Here is a 20,075-nt window from a genome sequence, read left to right on the forward strand (position 1 = left end):
TTTGCAAAAAGGTTGGCGGCACCGAATGCCCCTCATTTCAGCATGAAAACAGAGGCTAATGTGTCCCGTGGAGACATCTCGAATCTCAGTATATAGTACACCACTGAAGTCACAAATGATTCCTGCTGTACATGTCGATTCGCTCATATTGGAAAATACACTTCCATCACAAAGCCATATGAAGCACAAGCTGTGCAATATAGATTTTTTCTGCCAACAGCATGACATGACATGAGATGTCAGCTTCTAGTTGTTTAAATTGGGACTGCAGCCTTACAAAAAAGATGAACTGCTTCAAGGCCTATGCATTTTACTGTAGCTTTTGTATTGTGATGATACCGGCGACATAGTCAGGAAGCTTCCTGCAGGCCCAATAATTGGCATTTGTTGTGCATGGTTTTAAGAATGTGGATTTTTTGTGTGGATAATGGTGGAAGAGCTTAAATATTGTGCTCAAGGCTTGGAGGCTGCCACGTTCATGTTGTAGCATACCTGTAACAGATACTTCCTATCTTTGGGCGGTTGTGTGAGAAGTTATCTTGAAGCTTCTTTGGGTTGGTTTGATGTGGGTTCATTATCTGACCTAAGTGGAAAGCACCACTCTGCTTACATCTCACTACCTCACAACATCCCTCTCCCTCACTACATCACTGTTTCACTACCTCACTCTCTCTCACTACATAACTCTCTACCTCACTACTCCACTCTATCTCACTACCTCACTATCTCACAACTTCTCTCTCTCAAAACATCACTACCTCACTCTCTAGCTCACAACCTCACAACTTCACTTTCTATCACTCACTACCTCAATCACTCTCTATCTCGCTACCTCACTCTTTCTATCTCACTAACTCACTTTCACTCTCTCTTTCACTACCTCTCTCTCTATTTCACTACATCACAACATCACTCTATGCTTATATATCACTACCTCACAACATCCCTCTCCCTCACTACCTCACTCTTTCACTACCTCACTCTCTCTATCTCACTACCTCACTCTCTCTATCTCACTACCTCACTCTCTCTATCTCACTACCTCACTCTCTATCTCACTACCTCACTCTCTATCTACCTCACTCTCTCTCACTACCTCACTCTCTCTCTCTATCTCACTACCTCACTCTCTCTCTGCTAATGCAATAGGTATCACATATGCAAAAAAAAAAAAGCTAATGCCAATAGAAATGACAATGCCATTTATTTAGGGATACAAAAATGATTAAAAAAATAATGAGCAATACCAATAGCTCTACCTATAATATTGCCGAGACCATTGCATTGTAAATGCTTGTTATTTTTGGGACTATTTTTCCCGTGGTGTTGAATGGCCTTTCTGCTCCCTGGATGAAGATTTTGGGTAAATACCCTCAGTCCACTCGGGGACGGGGTAGAAAGACTGATGCACCTATTCTGGGGTGGGAGCAAGACATGATGCAGGGCAAAAAAGGAGGGTGGCTTACCCAGAAATCGCGCCTTGCTCTCACCCCAGAATAGATGTATCAGTCTTTTTGCGCAAAATATGAGATATGCCCCCGAGCTCCGAAGAGAAAGAGGGATTTTCTGCCTTGGGTGCCATGACGTGCTGGAGCTGTCCTCTGCACTCCTGCTGAGGATGGCTCTAGCACATCCATAGCATGCGAGGGGTTAAATGTTATTGATGTGATACCGCCAAACAATTTCAGTAGTCCTGTCCCATTCATATCAAGTGCAGTAATTGGTTTGATGTTGTACAGCCGCTCAGGGTCGCTTAACTAGTTAATGACATAATGTCAGACCAACAGTCCGACTTCTAACCAGATAGAGACATAGAGTCAGCCATCATATTCATCTGGAATGATCTCAAATTCACAATGGACAAGAACGGAGTAGATGCCTTTTTTCTTTTGGATTATCAGTAGTATTTGGCAGTATCTATCGCTGCATGCTACTACAAAGACTTCACTATCTCGGAGTCCATGAAAATGCTCTAAAATGTATTGCTTCTTCTCTCAATGACAGACATGCAATGTGTATTTTATCTACCACCTTTCACATCAGTCCTTCAGAAGTGATACTGGCATCCTTCAGAGGTCCATCATATCCCCTCTAATATTCAACATATACCTAACCTCTTTACCAAACCTGATTAAATCAATCCGCTTCAGCTGTTAATGCTATGCCAAAGCCACCCAGATCATTTAAAAAATGGATAGCCCAAAATACCTCTATACTTAATAATTTGACTGCCTTTGTACCATAAACACATGGATAAACAGAAACACATGTGAAGCTCAATACCGTAAAGACAGAGATTTTGACCTGCAGACAATGGCAACAATAAAAGCCTACCACCATATGGTGTGAGGAACTTGAGGCTCCTCCAACATCATCAAGAAAAGTTAGAAACCTATGGGGAACCATGAATTCAGGCTTTTCTTTGGTGCCACATGTTACCAACATCACAAGCTCTCCTACAATGAAACCACTACGTTACATCTTCCCATACCTTGAACAGCAAGACATCTTCACACTTGCAATCCCAAAGTTTGGCTATGCCAAATGCCTATACCTTGGCACACCCACATTCACCATACACAAAATGCAACCCAGCTAAAATACTGTTGCAAGGCTTCTTTTCCACCTTCACCCAAGGGAAATGCATGACTCCAGTCCTGCAATCGCTCAACTGGCTACCTATAGCTAGAAGGGCAATGCTCAAGGCACTCTGCGTTGTCTACAGAGTCTCCCAAGAAAAAGGACTGCTATACCTTTAAGATAAATGCAAGCAATACAAACAAAACAGAACACTGCACTCCAGGCTTGCAACACTTCTCACCACCTTACCATAAGAAATCATTAGGAGGGATTACTTTCTCAGTACAAGCTTCCAACCTCTGGAACTCACTACCAGCCATCATTAGAAACATCCAGGAGAATAAACACTTCAGAAGGCAGTTGAAAACATGGTTATTTCTAAAATAACGACACCACCCACGGCCTTGCAACAGAGCCCAAAAACACAGTAGCACCCTGAAGCCCAATCTTCAGCTTACAACACAAAGATTGAAAAAAAACAGTGAGCACACTGCTTTTAATGTGCTAGTTAGCTAAGAGTGGTTGACCTGTGGTTCGCTAGGGCACACTATAGTTATGTAATTTTATATATAACATATATGGCCCACAATAATACTTAAACCAAACTCCTCAGCTGTCAGCAGACAATTGTAACTTACTCCTCTTACATTTACGTAAGACATATATTCTACGATGGTTGTCCATCAACATGTACTGTACAGGCAAAAAAATAAAAAAAAGACGTCACCAAATGAACAGGCATGGGATAACTTATGAGATCTGTCTCACACTGCTGGACAATTCCAACCAGCTAAGCAGACTATAATCATAAGAAATACCGTAAAGGGAACTGCAGGGCTGTTGAAAACTGCCAGCACAATGAAAAACCAACAACATTGCATCTCCCACACACACCTCATCTACCAGACTGGTATGCACTGCAACCCATAACACAGTAACAAATCCCGGTTGGTCCTCACTTACCACATAAAGACACTTCCCACATAGGATCACAAAAAAAGACAACACCCTTCCAACCACACACCCTACTTGGCTTAGCTTGCTGCAGTTGTACATAAGCACTTTAGTGCCCCACATAGGATAGTAAGCACTATATAAATGCTACAATACAGAAGAATACAATGCAGTGATCCAGAGGGCAGCAGACATGTGAAGTGTAGCTTGAAAAAGCAACGGGCAGAGCCTTGTTTTCTACAGAAAGCACTTCTTCCATCACAGAAGAACCAGTTCCTTCCCATTTTCCCAATCATTGTAGATTAGAGCAAAGAGATATTTAAGGAAGCAACATAAAAATGGTCAAAAGCAATAATACAAGAAGGCAAGGCCATCTTGAATATTTCTCAAGTCCTCCCTGGACGCAACTGATTCCACCAGTAGACCAATGTGCACTGACATCACTCTAACGTGGTACGCTTGGCTTATGGTTTCTGATTTAAAACACAAAATCCTGATATCTTATCAACAGGATTTTAATTGGGAAGAGCATGCTTGGAGCAGCAGTGAATAATTTCTTGGAACAAATGAAAAAGAAAAAGTACATCTGTACAGCTAAAGCGATGGGTGCCCTACAAGGGAGAGGCTCATTTATAAGGGACATATAACTCACTTCCAGGAGAGTGAGGCGGCCTGCCTTCCAGCAGAGGCAGCAGCAAACCCAGACCATTCAAGGGGCAAGCTCACAATGGCTACACTCAGATCAACGAAGACACTCCTTTTGAAACAGAGCTAGAGGAATGAGTCAGTTCAGAAGAGAATCTGGCCCCTCAAACAAATTACTTTTAAGGGGGACATGCTCCCTGAACATAAAACATGTACATTGCATAGAACGGGAACACTTACTTCCAAATATCAAGCAAAAAAGTGTTCTGAGAAGGAGAACTAATACGGTTATAACAGGAAGTACAGGACTTCCTTCAAAAGGGCGCAATAGAGGAAGTTCCAAGAACACAGTCGGGAGTGTATGCTGTCTTTCATGATTCCTAAACAGGATCTGACGTTAAGACTTAACATATGCTTGAGATTTCTTAGCACGTTCATTAGAAGGCAATAGTTCAAGATGATCATACTATAAGAAGTTATACTGTTGCTGCAGAAGGGAGACTCTAAGGAGGCCAGTGACTGCAAGGATGCCTCCTTCCACATCCCATTGAACAGCAACCACAAGAAGTAACTTGGGATTGTGGTAGGAAGTTCTCATTCTCAATTCGAAATTTTGGCATTTGGTTGAAATCAGCACCGATGTTGTTCATCAAGTGCCTCACAGGAGTAACTGTGCAGTTGCGAAGGCAGGGGAACAGGTTGTTAATGGTGAGATCACTAAAACAATGCCACATCGGCATAGAGCAAGTAATAGAGATTGCACAGCCTGAGATTCTCAGTGAATATGAGCAATCCTCTCCCCGTTCGATAAAGGAAGACATTCCTGGGCGCAGAGTTGAACTCAGACAAGGCGAAACGTTCTCTATCCAAAAGAGTGATGGAGCAAGTTCGCCTATCCCAGTAGATAAACTCACTTGACCGTGAGATCTGTGATGAAAATACTGGGCATGATGACTTTGGGCATTCCCTTAATTCCCTTTGCCAGACCCATTTAAGAGTGGCTGTTAAGTCAGTGGTCAGTCGACGGGATTGAGAGGATCTGATGGTTGTAACAGGAAAATTGCACTGGGAAATTCAGTAGTGGGAATTGCAAAACCTCACGATAGGCTTGCCTTTCAAACAACCAATCCTGCCCCTGACAGCTTATCACAAACTGGCAACACAAGGAGGATTGGAATTCAAGGTCATGTGTTCTATCCAAACTAGTACAGTACATTTGGAAGTGGGCGATTAAAAAGATAGTCATTGCAGCAATATATCTGCAAAGGCAGTAAAACATAGAAGCAGAAAGATGACCCAGACAAGAACAGGCTTCACATTTAGTGTGGGTGAGACCAGTGGATGGTTTCTATAATCTTCAAACTTGGGTAAAAGCAAAATAAAACTGATTGCAATACACCCAGATTCAAAATGCCAAAGTTTCCCATCCAAGTATCCTACTGCCTATCCTAGGGGAATGCCTTTTTCCACTGAATGCTAAGAGATATTTGCCAAAATCTTTCCACCAATCTCCTTGATACCAGTAGTTATAAACAGATGCAAACAGACATACATCACAGTGATCCTACTATGACCTGGTACTCAAACCTAGTAGATACAACAGAAAGTAGGATGATAAAGATGTCAGTATTTTAAAACATGTTCACTGTACAAGGGGCAAAAGGATGCTATTGGGAGCCAGCCAGCGTCCGCCTAGCAGCAGGTCTCCTGAGGACCTACTGTTTGTCACCTCGGCCTTTCATAGAGGTATATGGTGGTACTAAGGGGGGGAGACTTCCTACCACGCACAAATGCTATGTGTCTAAGTGGACCAGAGTTGTATACACTGATAAAAGAGAGAAACCATGCTACATTATCTGACAGGGAATACAACCAACAATCAGATACTTGATGCATCTCTTGGATGTATGGTTTCCATACACCTATTATAAAAGTACATCTCTCTGCTATAGTGGCATATATCGGATATACATTAGGAAGGAATCTCTTTGCCACAGCAGTAATTAAAAGATTTATAGAGGTAATGAAGAGAATTTTACCACCATGATCGACTCTCACACGATCCCGGGAGGGCCCGTCAGTCGGGCGGTGGATATCCGAGTTGTTAAAATGGTCTAGATGCGAGAGTGAGATTAGACGGCGGCAGGCGACTAAGGCGGATAACGAGAAGGGGTTAGAATGGGTGAGGGCTTGGGAGATGATCGGGCAGGCTCTGCAGGATAGCCGGCTGGAGCGGGCGGAACGAGAGCGCGAGGGGAGCGGAGTTCCTTGAGGCTGGGGAACATGGACGTAATCCCCGACAACTGGCACGAATTAGAGTTAGGGACCACTGGAGGGGCCTACATCAGCAGCAGTTGGGGGGTGGGGTGGGCGGGGGGGGGAGTTCATGGGGTAGGAGGGTAGTGTTATAACGAGTTGGATTTGGGGAGAGAATCTGATTGGACAGAAAGCAGAGGCTCTCATGGGGCATGGACCGGGCATCGCTATGAGGCGATAGTTGTGTTACTTTGATTAACTGTCTAAATATGCCGCCCGGCCCCCGGGATATGGGCTAAATGGCTGTGTGCATTGCTAAACCGTAGGGTGTGATCGGAGATTGTACGTGGGTGCCGGTTGCCCCGATGGTTGTTTTGCTTAAAATGCTGCAATAAAAACATGTTTTTAAAAAAAAATGATCGACTCTCACACCAGTGTGGAGCCTCAACCTGCTGCTGGCACAGCTAATGAAACATCTATCTGAACCGATGCACAAAATAGCCTCAAGTTCCTGACAATTACAACATCCTTATTAATTGCAGTACCTGCTTGGAGGGAGCTGTTTGGAAGCACTGACTATCTAAGAACTATACCTGACTACAAGGATAGGGTAGTCTTGAGTACGATCCTCACTTCATCGAAAAGGGTGGTGTTGCAATTCCATGTGAATCACTCAGTACAGCTACCTTCTTCTTTCAACAACCAAAGACACAGGAAAAAAGTCACTGCATGTGCTAAAAATATGGAATGCAGTCATGTTCTACCATCAAGAAACAGAGGTGTGAAGGAAAAGTGAGCAGTTCTTCGTCACGCATGCACCAGGGATTAAGGGTCTGTCTTTGTCGAAAAGAACCACTGCAGGATGGATAATACAGACCATTCAGATTTGCTGCCGTCTAGCTACTCATGTTTTCCTAGCTAATGTCTCCATCAGTGACATATGCATGGTCTACCACATAGTGAACAGTCCACACTCACACAAAACACTAATCCACACAAATCGTGAAGCACAGATGCAACCATGTACACCCATCCTCTTGCGAAGCGTCCAATAACACTACGCTATCTGGGACACCGAGGAGGGGAAATAAGAATTTGAATATGGTGATAATGTACTTGGGCATTGTGGGTTTAAGCTCAACATCATAGTGGCCTGAAATCACCCACCTAAGTTCGACTCCAAAAAGTAGAAAAAGAATATGGACAGTTCTGGTCCCTCCATTAGATGGAGGAATAACGTATAGCAGGGACTCCACAGCATGTAAATCCAGTAAAGTCTTTAGGCTGCAAAACTCGTCATTTTTTCCGTATCTTTCATTTCTTGTCAGACCTCTTTTTCAGCACTTCTGCAGTCAGCATCTGAGATGTTCCTGGTCAATGGCTGTTTTTTCCTGAGACAGTCTTTTGGAGACACTCTTTGTAAGTGTTAACCTTAACAGGAGATCACCGACTGGGTCCTCCTTTTTTAATAAATTAATTGGTCTTGGAGAAAGTTGAGCACTTTAACCACTGGATCAGGCCCTTCTATTTGTGGAGTTTGATTAGAATCCACATTTATAACACTTTAATTTAATGTACAGATTAAGTTCCTTAAATTGAAATATTATGGCTCATCATATTGTTAGGATGTTATGAGGAATAATATGTAAATGCTATATAGTGTCATTCTATTGTCCTTTTGTTCACGAATGAAACTCTGAATGCTACGGCTCAGGGAAACGCATCACAGGCGTCCACGTGCAAAAGAGAGTAGTGTATCTATTGCAATTAAATTCCAGCAGAGGCAGGAAGGAGTGGTCAAGAAAGATCAGGAGGGCTGATGTAGTGGCTCAGTTTTGATTGCACCGTACTTTTTAGGTCTTACCTAGCCAGCGCATGCGCTGTACAATATGGGCTTCGTGCACCGCCCAACTTTTGTATTGGTTCCTCTTACTGTTCTTCGTAAATTCTAGCTTTTGTTTGGTGAATACGCTTACTAGTCCCTCCTTGTTGACTTTTGTTACCTCCCATGAGGACTGCCCGTTACATGTGCTCTTACTCTTACTTGATACTCTGTGAGCATTTTTTTATGGGGCGACTTGCCAGCTGTTCGTTTTTATTCCCCGAAAACAATGCGCTTTGTGCTTATCTTGTCTTGTTTAGTATTCACTGTTTTTTTTGTTTATCGGAAGGGAGTTCAACCATTGCCGGCTTCTGTTCTTATTACAAGTCTGCCATTGTTTAAATTTGTTACAATCAGCATTTTGTTTGTAGGCACAGTGAGAGCAGAGACTCAAACCTGGTTCCCCAGTCCCAAAGTCAGCAGCTCTGTATGTTACGCCACATCCTATCAGTCCGCTAACTTGAAAAGTAAACAGGTGTTGTTTTAATGAAACTTGCCTTTAGTGTGATGATAGTCATTTTGGGAATGGGCAAGTTTCGGGTTTCTGTTCCTGGGCTGGGCTTATTTTAGACTTGTTTTTACGAACTCTAGTGCTTGTTAATATAGGCCATAGCCGGTAACCCAGATCCCGAAATGGCAAAGCTGACAGTAGACTGCCTGGTACTGCAGCCATCGTCAGCAAGGTAACACTATTCGTGGAGGTTCTGAGCCGGTACCACAAGGGGACTGTATAAAAGTCTAAAATAGTAATTGTGCTGAATGCTGAGTTAACTGCCAGTGATTTTCCCATACCACGTGGGTCCCTCCCTCTCTGTCTTCCTCTATAAGAATAATTTTCCTTGTGTAAGCCGTCATCTATTGCCATTCATACTACTCATTTTTTATTTTAGGTGCTGTGCTGATTAGGGCTATGAGTAACAAGCATTGGCATAGCCAATAGGTCTCGCTTTTGGGACCTTATAAGTATTTAGTTATGCAGCACAATATCCTTGGTGCAACAACATCAACTGTTGCATGGTTAAACACTTTGAAGGTGAGACCTATTGGCTATGCCAATGCTTGTTAACTTTGTGTGCATTATCCCACAGGAAAAGCTAAATACCCTAATTGCATGTACATAAAAACTCCAGCAACAGCATGGACTCCATTAAAATTGAACATTTCCCTTGCCTATTGAGGACAATACATTTTACTGGTAGTAGAAGTTCTTCTGACAGGGATTCCATCTGCAGTTTGACCATAACACAGAGCACAACATGTGTCCTGTCTGCTGCTGATCCCATCACAAAACAGATGTTTAATGGCCTGCCATCAGAACAGAAAATGGCGCATTCTCAGTTTGTTTTTCTAGCAGACTGAATGGTGGCAATGGTAAAAAGTGAAGTTTACAAGGAAATGGAGACAGCCAAACAACCTCGCGAGAGACAGTCCCAATCACACGTTTTATGATGTGCCTTTTATCATTGGAGTCTCCCTTTAACGTGGTATGTGTTTAGTTTATAGCACAGGTTAAATGTATTTGAAAACAAACCAAGTGCCACATGTGATTTTATTTATAAGTGTAGTGTAATGTATTGTTCTATTTAAGCGTCCTAAACATCCTTGATCCTGCTGACATATTACTACATGTTTGGCGCTCTCCATCCCTTCTCCCAGGCCATTATGCATCTAACACGTTACCCACAAGAAGCCCTTTGGGTGCGAAAGAGCAATACAAAATTAGTAACATAGCATTAGAAATCTGAGTTAATAAAATAAATATATACGTGTTGAGGATGAAAGGAGAGAGGGTGTGCGTGCGTGTGTGCTTGAGTGAGAGAGAGAGAGATACGGAAATAATGTAAGCTCAATATAGCGTCGACCCTTCAGATAAGTTGCTTGTTAACGAGTTACGCATACTGAATTCAGGTATCCCGGCTTCCCCGCTGGCCAAAAAGTGTGTGATCGTGCACAAAGCATTTGCTCTGATATTCCATTTTTCATATCTGCCAAATATGTTTTAAGTGCCATAGTGCGCGAACCACAGAGTGAGTGAATAGCTAATACATTTTTTCTTTTTTAAAGCCGTGCTAAGGCTTTGAAAGCAAAGTGGATATAAAAGCACATTTAAGTAAGACTAAGGCTTTGAAAGCAAAGCGGATATAAAAGCACATTGACTAATGGGGATATTTCAAAACAATGTGAATATAAGGCTCAAATTTGCAAGCAATGCGGAATTGTTAAAGGACATTGAGAAGCGCATTCACTAATGCTGATAAGTGCATGTGTGTATGCGTGCACGGGGACGCTTGAGTCTGCTCCTTTTCAAAGCACATACTCGTGCTTGTGGCGTGCCGCTGCGCACTCGCGCAAGGCGTATGCCGCCACAAGTACGAGTATGTGCTTTGTAAAAAGAGCTGCACGACGGCTAAAGGTCTCCTATGCAGTGCATGCGCACTGCGTAGGCGAGACCTAAAAAAGAAATGTGCCATTCTTCCCCCTCATCCATACCCTTCCTGTTGCTTGTTACTTTTGAGGTCACCCAAGTGTGCTTGGGTGGGGTGTAAATTCTCCTCTGTTGTCTCCAGGCTGCTTTACACTGCCTTTGCTGCAGAGCGGCTTGTTCTAAGGTGACAGGCGGGCACACTGCAGGTCTCTCAGCGGCCACTGCTTGACTTGCACTCTCTGAAGTTGACTATCGTCTGAGGAGGAGGCACTCCTTGCTGAGCAGAGAGCAGATCAAGTGGTTTTTGGTGCGGTAGCATCCAAGATAATGTGCTGCGTGGCTAGAAACTTATAAGGTCCCAAAGGCCAGACCTATTGGCAATGGCAATGGCAATGCTTGTTAATCATTCCACTGGCACCTCCTTGACTAGTTTACACAAAACGGTCATTATGGCAGAGGTTCTGGAACTCAGCAATGGCTTTTATATACTTATGTTAGAAAGACCAAAGGGGACTATGTGGCTATGGTTTAGCTTTCATCAATTCACCTTTCACTGTCTGATGATGAAGAGTTTAAATACAGTGTTTGGTGTGGGGAGTAGCGTATTGCTGTTGTACTAGTACATCAGTGACTGTAGTTTTAGGTTAACTGATTACCTGTGTTAGACTACATTGCGGGTTTTTTAAAAAGTAGATGTTTCTTAGTTGATTTGGCTCTTCTAGCGTGCGTTCTTTTATTCTGGTCTCTACTAATGCGCAACTGGTGTAATGTGGAACCTATCACCAACGGTTGTATGACTTTACAACGCATTCCGTTGTAACGCATGTCTTTACCACGCATGCGTTACAACGCGAATGCCATCACCACGCATATCCTTTACCACGAAAATGCCTTTAACACGCATACTTTTACAATGATTTTCGTTGTTAAATTATGCATGTTAATTGCATTTTCATGTTAAATATCACACTAAAATTCTACCCTTTAAATTTATCCCTGCTCGACACCACCCCTTCATTCCCCCTTACCTCTCCTCTCCTCGATCTTCCTTGGTGACGTTCCACGTCGTTAAGAGGAAGCGGAAGTGTCCTTCCGTTTCCTCTACAGACGCTGATTGCCTCCACATCTTTCTTTATTCTACGGAAATAGGTGCGGTTTTTTTATATTTAATTTTGTGGGGTGCCCCCCCCCAAGCCCTCTTTTTTAATCCCACGCTTTTTGGGGGGGGGGGGGGTTGGGAGGGGAGACCCCCCAATCCCTCTTTTTTTAATTTTAACTTTAGCACACATGCCTTTACTACGAATTTCGTAGTAAAGGTATGCGTGGTAAAGGCTTTTTGTTGTAACCACGCATGCGTTGTAATACATGCGTGGTTATGGTTATGCGTGGAAACGGCCGCGTTGTAGTGGCCGTTTCCCATCACCAACACCCTTATTATCAAAGCTGTAGCTCCATCGTTCTTGACTGCGGCCCCTTCATTTATGTGTAGAATCTCTCTGCTATGTCTTCCCGTTATGTTTGGCCTTGTGACCACCCCACCTGGTGCCCACAAGTTCAAGAACCCTGCCTTCTGAACTACAGTGTTCGAAGTGAGAGTTTGTTTGATAGTTGTACCCTCCTTGCCTCGTTTGAGGTTGTACAGCAGCCTGTAGGATTCTTCCTTCGGTGAACCTGTTCGTAGTCTAGTGGCTCCTCTTGCACTGGGGTCACTCTGTCTTGTAATTAAATTGCTGATTTTTTAGTGTTATCCTTACCCACCTCATTGTATGTTAGATTTTCTTTGAAATCCTATCATAACTGTGAAGGACGGGGAACTTCTCTTACTAATTCATTCATTTTTTTGTGGGGGGGTTATTAAAGAAAAGTGATTAATTTGTCACAATATAATAGTCACATCTGTGCTGCAAGACGTATACTCTATGCTGGAAATTATGATGGAAGACATGAGAGGATATAGCAAAGAATATCTGAAACCATTCTCCGAGAACTTTGCGGAAATCCATGATCATGGAGTTAGCAAAACAAATAAATGGCGAAAACCAATGTTTTGTTAGTGGTGCTGTCCACCAGTGATCAGATTGTAGCGAGTTCAGCTTTTTATATGAGTACTATAGCATTATAGCCCACTGCCAAAGGATGTACCGATTTTGTTAAAGGCCCTCTGGTTTATAGACCAAAGTCACAGATGAGGTCTTATAGAGAGGTAGAGGGCATTTAATAATTGGTATAGCCCAAGCCAGAAGGGCTGTAATACTCTTTGAAAATTCCACCAACTGAGGATTTAATCTTTCCAATTAAACGAGAAAGAAAAACAATAGAATGTTGGAGCAGAAGGTCTATACCAGTCATTATTTGCCCTTTGCACTCTATTGCCTTTAATTGAACACTCAGTATTTCAGTGATCTAGCAGAGCTGACAAACTGTCGCAAAAAGGTTGTTTATGAAGGTTGGTGGCTAAAGACTCTTCCTATAATCAAAAGAAATTATTATAAATGATGTTTTATAATTGTGACTACTTCCTACTTCTAATTTACGCAGATATTACATTTGTCTTAGATTGGGTTTCCTTAATGGAGTGCTGGAGCGTTAGGGATTTAGCCCTCAATTTCTATCTTACATTTGTGCCCTATATGCCCCTACCCACCCATTCATAATTCGAAGGGGCACCAGGTAGGAGTGCCCTTTGTCTCGCCTCCTATTTTCTCTCAACATAGAACCACTTGCGACGTTGAGCAGATACAATTATCAGGTCTGGGGATTCATTGGAGTGAGGGCATGAAAGATTGAATTGCCCTATATACGGATAATGTCCCTTAGTTTCTCTTGCGTCCCTATGACACGGGTCTCCGGTCAATCCAAATGTTAGACCTTTACTGGGAGTTATCTAGTCTTAAAGTTCATTGGCCCAAATCTCTCCTGCATAAAGGAGATGGAGAGAAAATGGACTGGAAATCTCGCCCTTCAATCTGTAGGCTCCCCTTCAAGTACTTTGATGCCTAGTCACACATCTAGTCCCCCTGCTGGTTCAAATTAAAAAAATGACCTCATTAGCAGGGCTAGGCTTCAGCTTACCATCCTAGGCAGAGTGGCTCTGATCAAGATGATGGTTCTGCCATGTTTCCTATATATCCTATAAAACTTCCCACTGGCTTTCACCCAAAGTTGGTTTTGCAAGCTATTGGCCATGGTGCATGCCTTCCTGTGGCAAACCAAACCCTCCACCTTGCATTTACCAAATGTACACTTTAATCCGCATATGATGGCGGAATGGCAATGGCAGTCTTACACCTGTAATACTAGGCATCACAGATTTGGGAGCTGAATGACTTGCTACATGGATTGTGACAAGATTCTGACTTCCGTTGTGAGTTTTCCATAATTGTAATTTACATAATGAGGCTAATATATGGGCCTCTCCATCTCCTGTTCACTTTTTGAGTTTTCTAGGGTGGTCCTTTTGACCTTAAAATTGGCTTTAGGATGGGTTGGGTGGGACCGTAAACTTACGCTGGAAACCCCTCTGTGGCACTGCGGATTTGATAAGTGGGTTCTTATTAGAATCTATGAGATTTATGGGCAGGGCTTTCGTATGAATACTTTTCAAGACCTTCAGGTGGAGTTCGTGCTTCACAAATCAGAATTCTACAAATATTTTAAACTTCGACATGCACTATCACCTCAGTATGCCTTTTTCTCTGAGACACCCGAATACAACCGATTGAAGCCAAAATCCTTATGGGTCCTATGGGGGAAGAGGGAATATCCTGCACTTGCAAATCCTTGGTCATCCACTCCTCAGACCTACTCGGGGGAGGGAGGGGGAGCGGTTGAAAGTGACGTTGGTGGCCACTTTGGATGACAGCGAGTGGATGAACATGAGAATGGCTCGATGTGAACTCACCATAGCCTCATGACTTTAGCACATAAAGTTGAAATATTTACATACTACTTCCCTCATGCCAAAGAAGCTCTGGGGAGCACAGAAGCGCCCTTCACCCACGTGCCTTTGCTGCCAAGATGAAAATGGCTATTTTTTTCATGTGGTCTGGGAGTGTCCCACTATTACTGTGAAATACTGGTTGTCATTTTCACTGCCCTGTCCCATGTACTTGAGAGACCTGTGGAGTCCCCACCCTGAATTACTCTGCTGGGTTTCTTGGAAGACCTGGGAGGTTGTCTGGGACATCGTGCCTTGTTGGGATTGGCAGCATGATAGCTTTGAGGAATATTTCACTCCACTGTAATTCTGCTGATTCCCTCCTGCCCCTATGTTGAATGGCACACTGCAGCGAACCGGTGTGCGAAGCAAGATTAGCTCATTTACTCTGCAAGAGGTTGTCCTCATAAACATCGCAAATTTGGGGGAAACGGTGGGACTACTATGGTCTAGCACAATTGATGTAATGAACTGTGTCTGCCAATTGGAGGATTTTTCATTATCTTGATTGCACTGTATTTAATGTTATTGTCATGAGTTACATAAAATCAATAAAGTTTGATTATTAAAAAATATTGCATTTGTCTGAAAGCAGTTCAGTACAATGTTAGCTAAAAGAGAATTAAGAAAAAAATTATTATTGGCTATCGATCACAGTTAGAAATTAACCATGGGTGGCACATCCTTCTCTGTTCAAGCAGCCACACTATGGAACTGTTTACCCCCAACGTAAGATCCACGGACAACCACCTTATCTTCAGAAAAAACACTGCATCTATATATTTTCCATGTACTTATGGATCTGTATATTTAGCACGTTCTTCTAATTCAGCATATCCAATGCACTACCCTATTTCTCACCCTATACCTCTATCAATATATCCTCTACATCCACTCTCTCATTTATCCCAAATCCCATATCACTACTATGATCCCCAAAATAACACTTCCTAGACTCTCCCCTACTCTACCCTTCCTTGCATCATCTGACACCTATTTTACTATACCGATCCCCCAAAACAAGCCTTTCTAAACTCTTCCCTCTGACTCTTCCCCTCCACATCCCTTGTTACTCATCCCAAGCCGCCTCCTACTGTTATGACCTCCAAAACAAAAAGTCTAATTCCTTCACTCCACTATCCTTTTCAATCAAAATAGCAGACTAACATGTCCACTTCTCAAATTTCATATCTCACTATACTAATTCACCACTAATCCTTTATGGGTTCCAGAGTAGCGTGCTACTCGCCAAAAAAAGTGCTTCAACACCTCCTAAGGGGTAGCAAGCACTATATAAATGCAAACCTATTTCCCGCTTCTATCCCTCCGCTACCCTTCTCTATCCAAATAACTGAATAACATATCTACCACTCAAATTACTTTCATATTTCACTAAACTAATTTTCAACACTAATCCTTTATGGGTTCCGGAGTAGCGTGCTACTCGCCAAAAAAGCGCTTCAACACCCCATCAGGGGTAACAAGCACTATATAAATACAAACTTTTTTTCCCTCTTCTATCCTTCTGAATCCAAATAACTGACTAACCTATCCACCACTCAAATTACTTTCATATTTCACTATACTAATTCAACACTAATTCTTTATGGGTTCCGGAGTAGCGTGCTACTCGCCAAAAAAGCGCTTTGACGCCACGTCAGGGGTTGTAAGCGCTATATAAATGCAATTCCAATACAATATCAATACATTCAAAGTGCTGCTGTTTCTCTTTTACTGGTAGCTAAAGGTCCTTTACCTCTAGATGACCCACCCGTCCCCCCCTTTTTTTCTGAATGTCATTTTAACATTTAAGGGACAGGCCATGAAAAAAACCAATATTAAGCATAGTGCCCCCGGGGCGCAACAGGAGTGTGCGCCTGCTATGCATGTCCCTGCAGCCCTATGGCATTGCAGGAGAGGGCCGCAGACGGTTGTTCGGCCCCTTCTGTAATATTAATAGCGCTGACGCTCATGTGGCGACAGTGTGTCCTGTCTATAATACGGGCCTGGATATGGTAAGCAGTGGTGCCTGAACAAACGTCACTGGACCGCAAATGCACAAATGGATCTGTTTTGTGATCTGCCATCCTTGAGTCTGAGGTGAATATCTCGAACTGTTCATGGTGAGGAGGTCTGACGTCCCTAACATCCGCCCTTCTGTTTCTGTTTGGAAATTGCAGGTATGATGGAAACTCTTTGCTGAGCAGCATCGAGTGCTACGATCCCATTATCGACAGCTGGGAGGTGGTGACATCAATGGGAACCCAGCGTTGTGATGCCGGCGTCTGTGTCCTGCGTGAAAAATGAAGTAGCCTCAGGACCAGTCTTTTATTTTTTGAAGATGCATGAGCCCTCAACAGGCCCTTGCCAAAATCTGAGTACCTCTGTGCCACCCGCCCTGGGCACAATTCTTCAATTGCACGTGTCTCGCACCCGATGTGGACGTGTTTGAAAGCAGTCCGTTAAAATAATTCCAGGCAGTGGGCCCAGAGGGCAGAGCTTGTTTTGCACTGACTCGTGTTGCTTCCGAGTCCTCTATCTGAGCCTGGCATATGAAATTATGAACCCTAACTGGAGAGACTTTGAATGCTGTGATCTAGTGGGGCAACCTCCCACCTCAGAGAACCTGAATGTGTAAAAAAGAAAATGAGTGTTTGTGTGTTAATAATGTTCACATTTAAGCCTTTTTGGAAGTTTTGTTTTACAAAACTGTTAAAACAATCCATTATCTTCTGTTGCAAATGTACTAGCCTGCATAATGTACATAGAAGCAAAAGGTGTGGCCTGTTAAGTTGTACAGTATGCCGTATACTTGCTGTCTGTAAATTACAAACGTAAATTGTGGAAACTTCAAGAAAACGGCCAGAACCATGTATATTAACTGTAGCAGTCCACAAAGCAGTGTCCTTGTCTGTGTGCTGCTGGCAGCAAACATGCTTTTAGGGATGCTTTTTGAAGTCGGATACACAATATTCCTGTGTTATCACTACTTTCGGAGGTGAAGAGCAACCTGTTTTTAGGGGACTTTTTTGTTATCGAGTTCACAAGCATTTCATGCAGGACCGGTTTATTTCCTGACTTTTGTTGGCTATTATGAAGCCTTGGTCTTTGTTTTGTGGTGCATAGGGTAATAAAATCCAAGTCCAACTTGGGAGGGGGCCTTCACACATTGTTTCCCAAGGCACATATGCAGCTAGATCTTTTGAGACACCCACTCCTTATCTCCGGTTATTCTCATGTCTTCGATCTGTCCAAGAAGACAATGCCATTAGTGCCAAATGTTAGCGTTTATAGGCAACGTAAAAAAGCTAAAGGTTGAACATTACATCAAGCTACTAGGATTTCCTCCCCGAATGTCCTATGTTGTGCAATTTCACTTAGCAAAGTATGATGCCATATGTTGTTGTGACAAGTGTATTTCACCGCACACAAGAGTACACACGCATACATGTTGTAGCAACTGCTATCCCTGGTTTGGCATTTGGTGTAGATTTTGCTACCCCCTCCTCTCTGAGGTCATGAAGGAAAAGAATGTAAATAGCACTATTTACTTTCTGTAGTTTTACTCGTTTTCCTAGTACTTCCTCTGCAAATAGGAGATTGTGGAGGGGCTAAAGGTAGCAGAGGTGGCGATTTCAGTTTGGCTACCTCGGGTAATTTCCCAAATAGATGTCCGTGCACGCAAGGCATAACCATTTCAGCTAAATAAGTTTCCAAAGTGCTGATACAGATGTCCGCACCCTTTCTTTTAGGATGAATTTTCTGACTGCAGCCAGTTTTTTTCTGCTCTTTCCACTGTATTGCAGTCTATAAACCGGTCCAGTGTTGCACCACTTTTATTTGTGGCTTTGTTCGGAGCCTTTCCTGTTGGAGGACCAGTGGAAAAAGTAAAATGGTTGTGTTCTGATCATTGCACATTTCCTGAAAAGAATGCATTCTGTCTTGGCAATAAATCTTGGAAAAGGGTTTAGCTGTGTTAATCTGTTTACATTAAGAACCAGAATTCTGTTTCCAAATGTGTTCCTTCGGCCTACATTCAGCAAATGTCTAGAGATGTGTTTTAAAGGGAACATGAACAGATTTCCGAAATCTAAAACCATAACATGCTAGAAAAAGAAAAATCGGATAAAGACATCTAGCCGCAGATTCCTTACCTTTGAACTTTCAGGTGTCAGGCTGGATCCAGAAGTTTTTTTTTTAGCGGTACCCCTGCGTGCCGTTAGGTGGTGTTTGTCGACTCCACGTGACGTTGTCGGTGTGGTGTTCGTCGTCATCATGGCATCCACGTCGTCAATATAAATGTCAATCCGGCACGCTGTCATCAGTTCTTTTCTTTCCACGCCTGCCCGCACTAATCCGTTGAAGGAAGCTACCCCCTGTCAATTTTTGACAGACTTTTTTCGACTCTTTTGTCGACTTAGTTGGTGTGTTTAGGTATGTCGAGCAAGAAGACTTCGGGGTTTAAGCCAAGTGGCGCCTCTCACCACACCATGTCGGTCACTAACCCCCATTTAGTGTGTTTCTAGTGCCTGGAGCGCGACCACGACTCCGACAGCCGGGCCATGGCGCCGACGGCTTTAAGGGACCGATCCCTAAAGCTACTCACAGCCCGGCGTCCAGCACCGCAGAGATCGCCTTGTCGGTCTTGCTCCCGGTCCAGGTCTCGGTCGAGAGGAAAGTCCGAGCACTGCTCCTGTGAATCGAAGTCCTCTTTGTCGAAGTTATTGAAGTCAGATAAGAGGCACCACAAGAAGTCGAAGGGTGCTTCAACTTTGCCCCCACCCCGTCTCACTACAGAGCGGAGGACCCTCCGCGTTCAAGGCCCCCCTCCACAGCGCGGATGCTTGGGTCAGCTCTGTGCTTTCCTGCCTTTCCGGGTCTGGGAGCGACCCCCGCCCAGCTGAAGGAGTTCTATGACACCATGTGCGCCATATTTGGGCGGCCTGACCCTGGTGGTGTGCATTCGGGTCCGCAGGCTCAGAGGATGGAGGAGCCCCTGTGGTTCCCACGCCTGCGGCTCCAGTACCACGGCCTTCGATTGGACCTGTTCCCGGTTCCGGACCAACACCGGTCGCACCACCACAGCGACCGTCCCCGGCATTGCATCCGACGCCAAGGTACTCGGCGGCGCCTCCCCGATCCCGACCCTATTACTCGATCCTCATTCCCGACGAGACGGAGCCGGTCAGGCATCCCCTGACACCGAGACCGATGCTGAGGGAGCCATGCGGCTTCATGCCGTTCACCCTGCCCTATTCTGAAGGGTCCGGGATGGAGGAAGAGGATTTGGAGTGGGAGCAGAATCCCTTAGAAATCCCGCACTAACAAGATGTGTACTGATATCTGGAGTTGGGTGATGCCAGTGGGTTGGACACCTCCCCAGACTCTGAATGCTT

The 20,075-nt window shown here is 43.7% G+C and overlaps 1 protein-coding gene across 1 annotated transcript in view; it reads left to right on the forward strand.

The window, feature by feature from the left end:
- KLHL12 (kelch like family member 12) overlaps positions 1 to 18,645 on the forward strand; it is a 594,063-nt gene extending 575,418 nt beyond the window's left edge. The window contains exon 12 of the mRNA XM_085600332.1: positions 16,860 to 18,645. Coding sequence (XP_085456458.1) covers positions 16,860 to 16,986 — 127 coding nt within the window. The 3' untranslated portion in view covers positions 16,987 to 18,645. The remainder of the gene's footprint in view (positions 1 to 16,859) is intronic.
- Positions 18,646 to 20,075: the final 1,430 nt, after the last annotated feature.

The sequence above is a fragment of the Triturus cristatus genome, chromosome 1_2 (assembly GCF_964204655.1).
Source record: "Triturus cristatus chromosome 1_2, aTriCri1.1, whole genome shotgun sequence".
Lineage (NCBI taxonomy): Eukaryota > Metazoa > Chordata > Amphibia > Caudata > Salamandridae > Triturus > Triturus cristatus.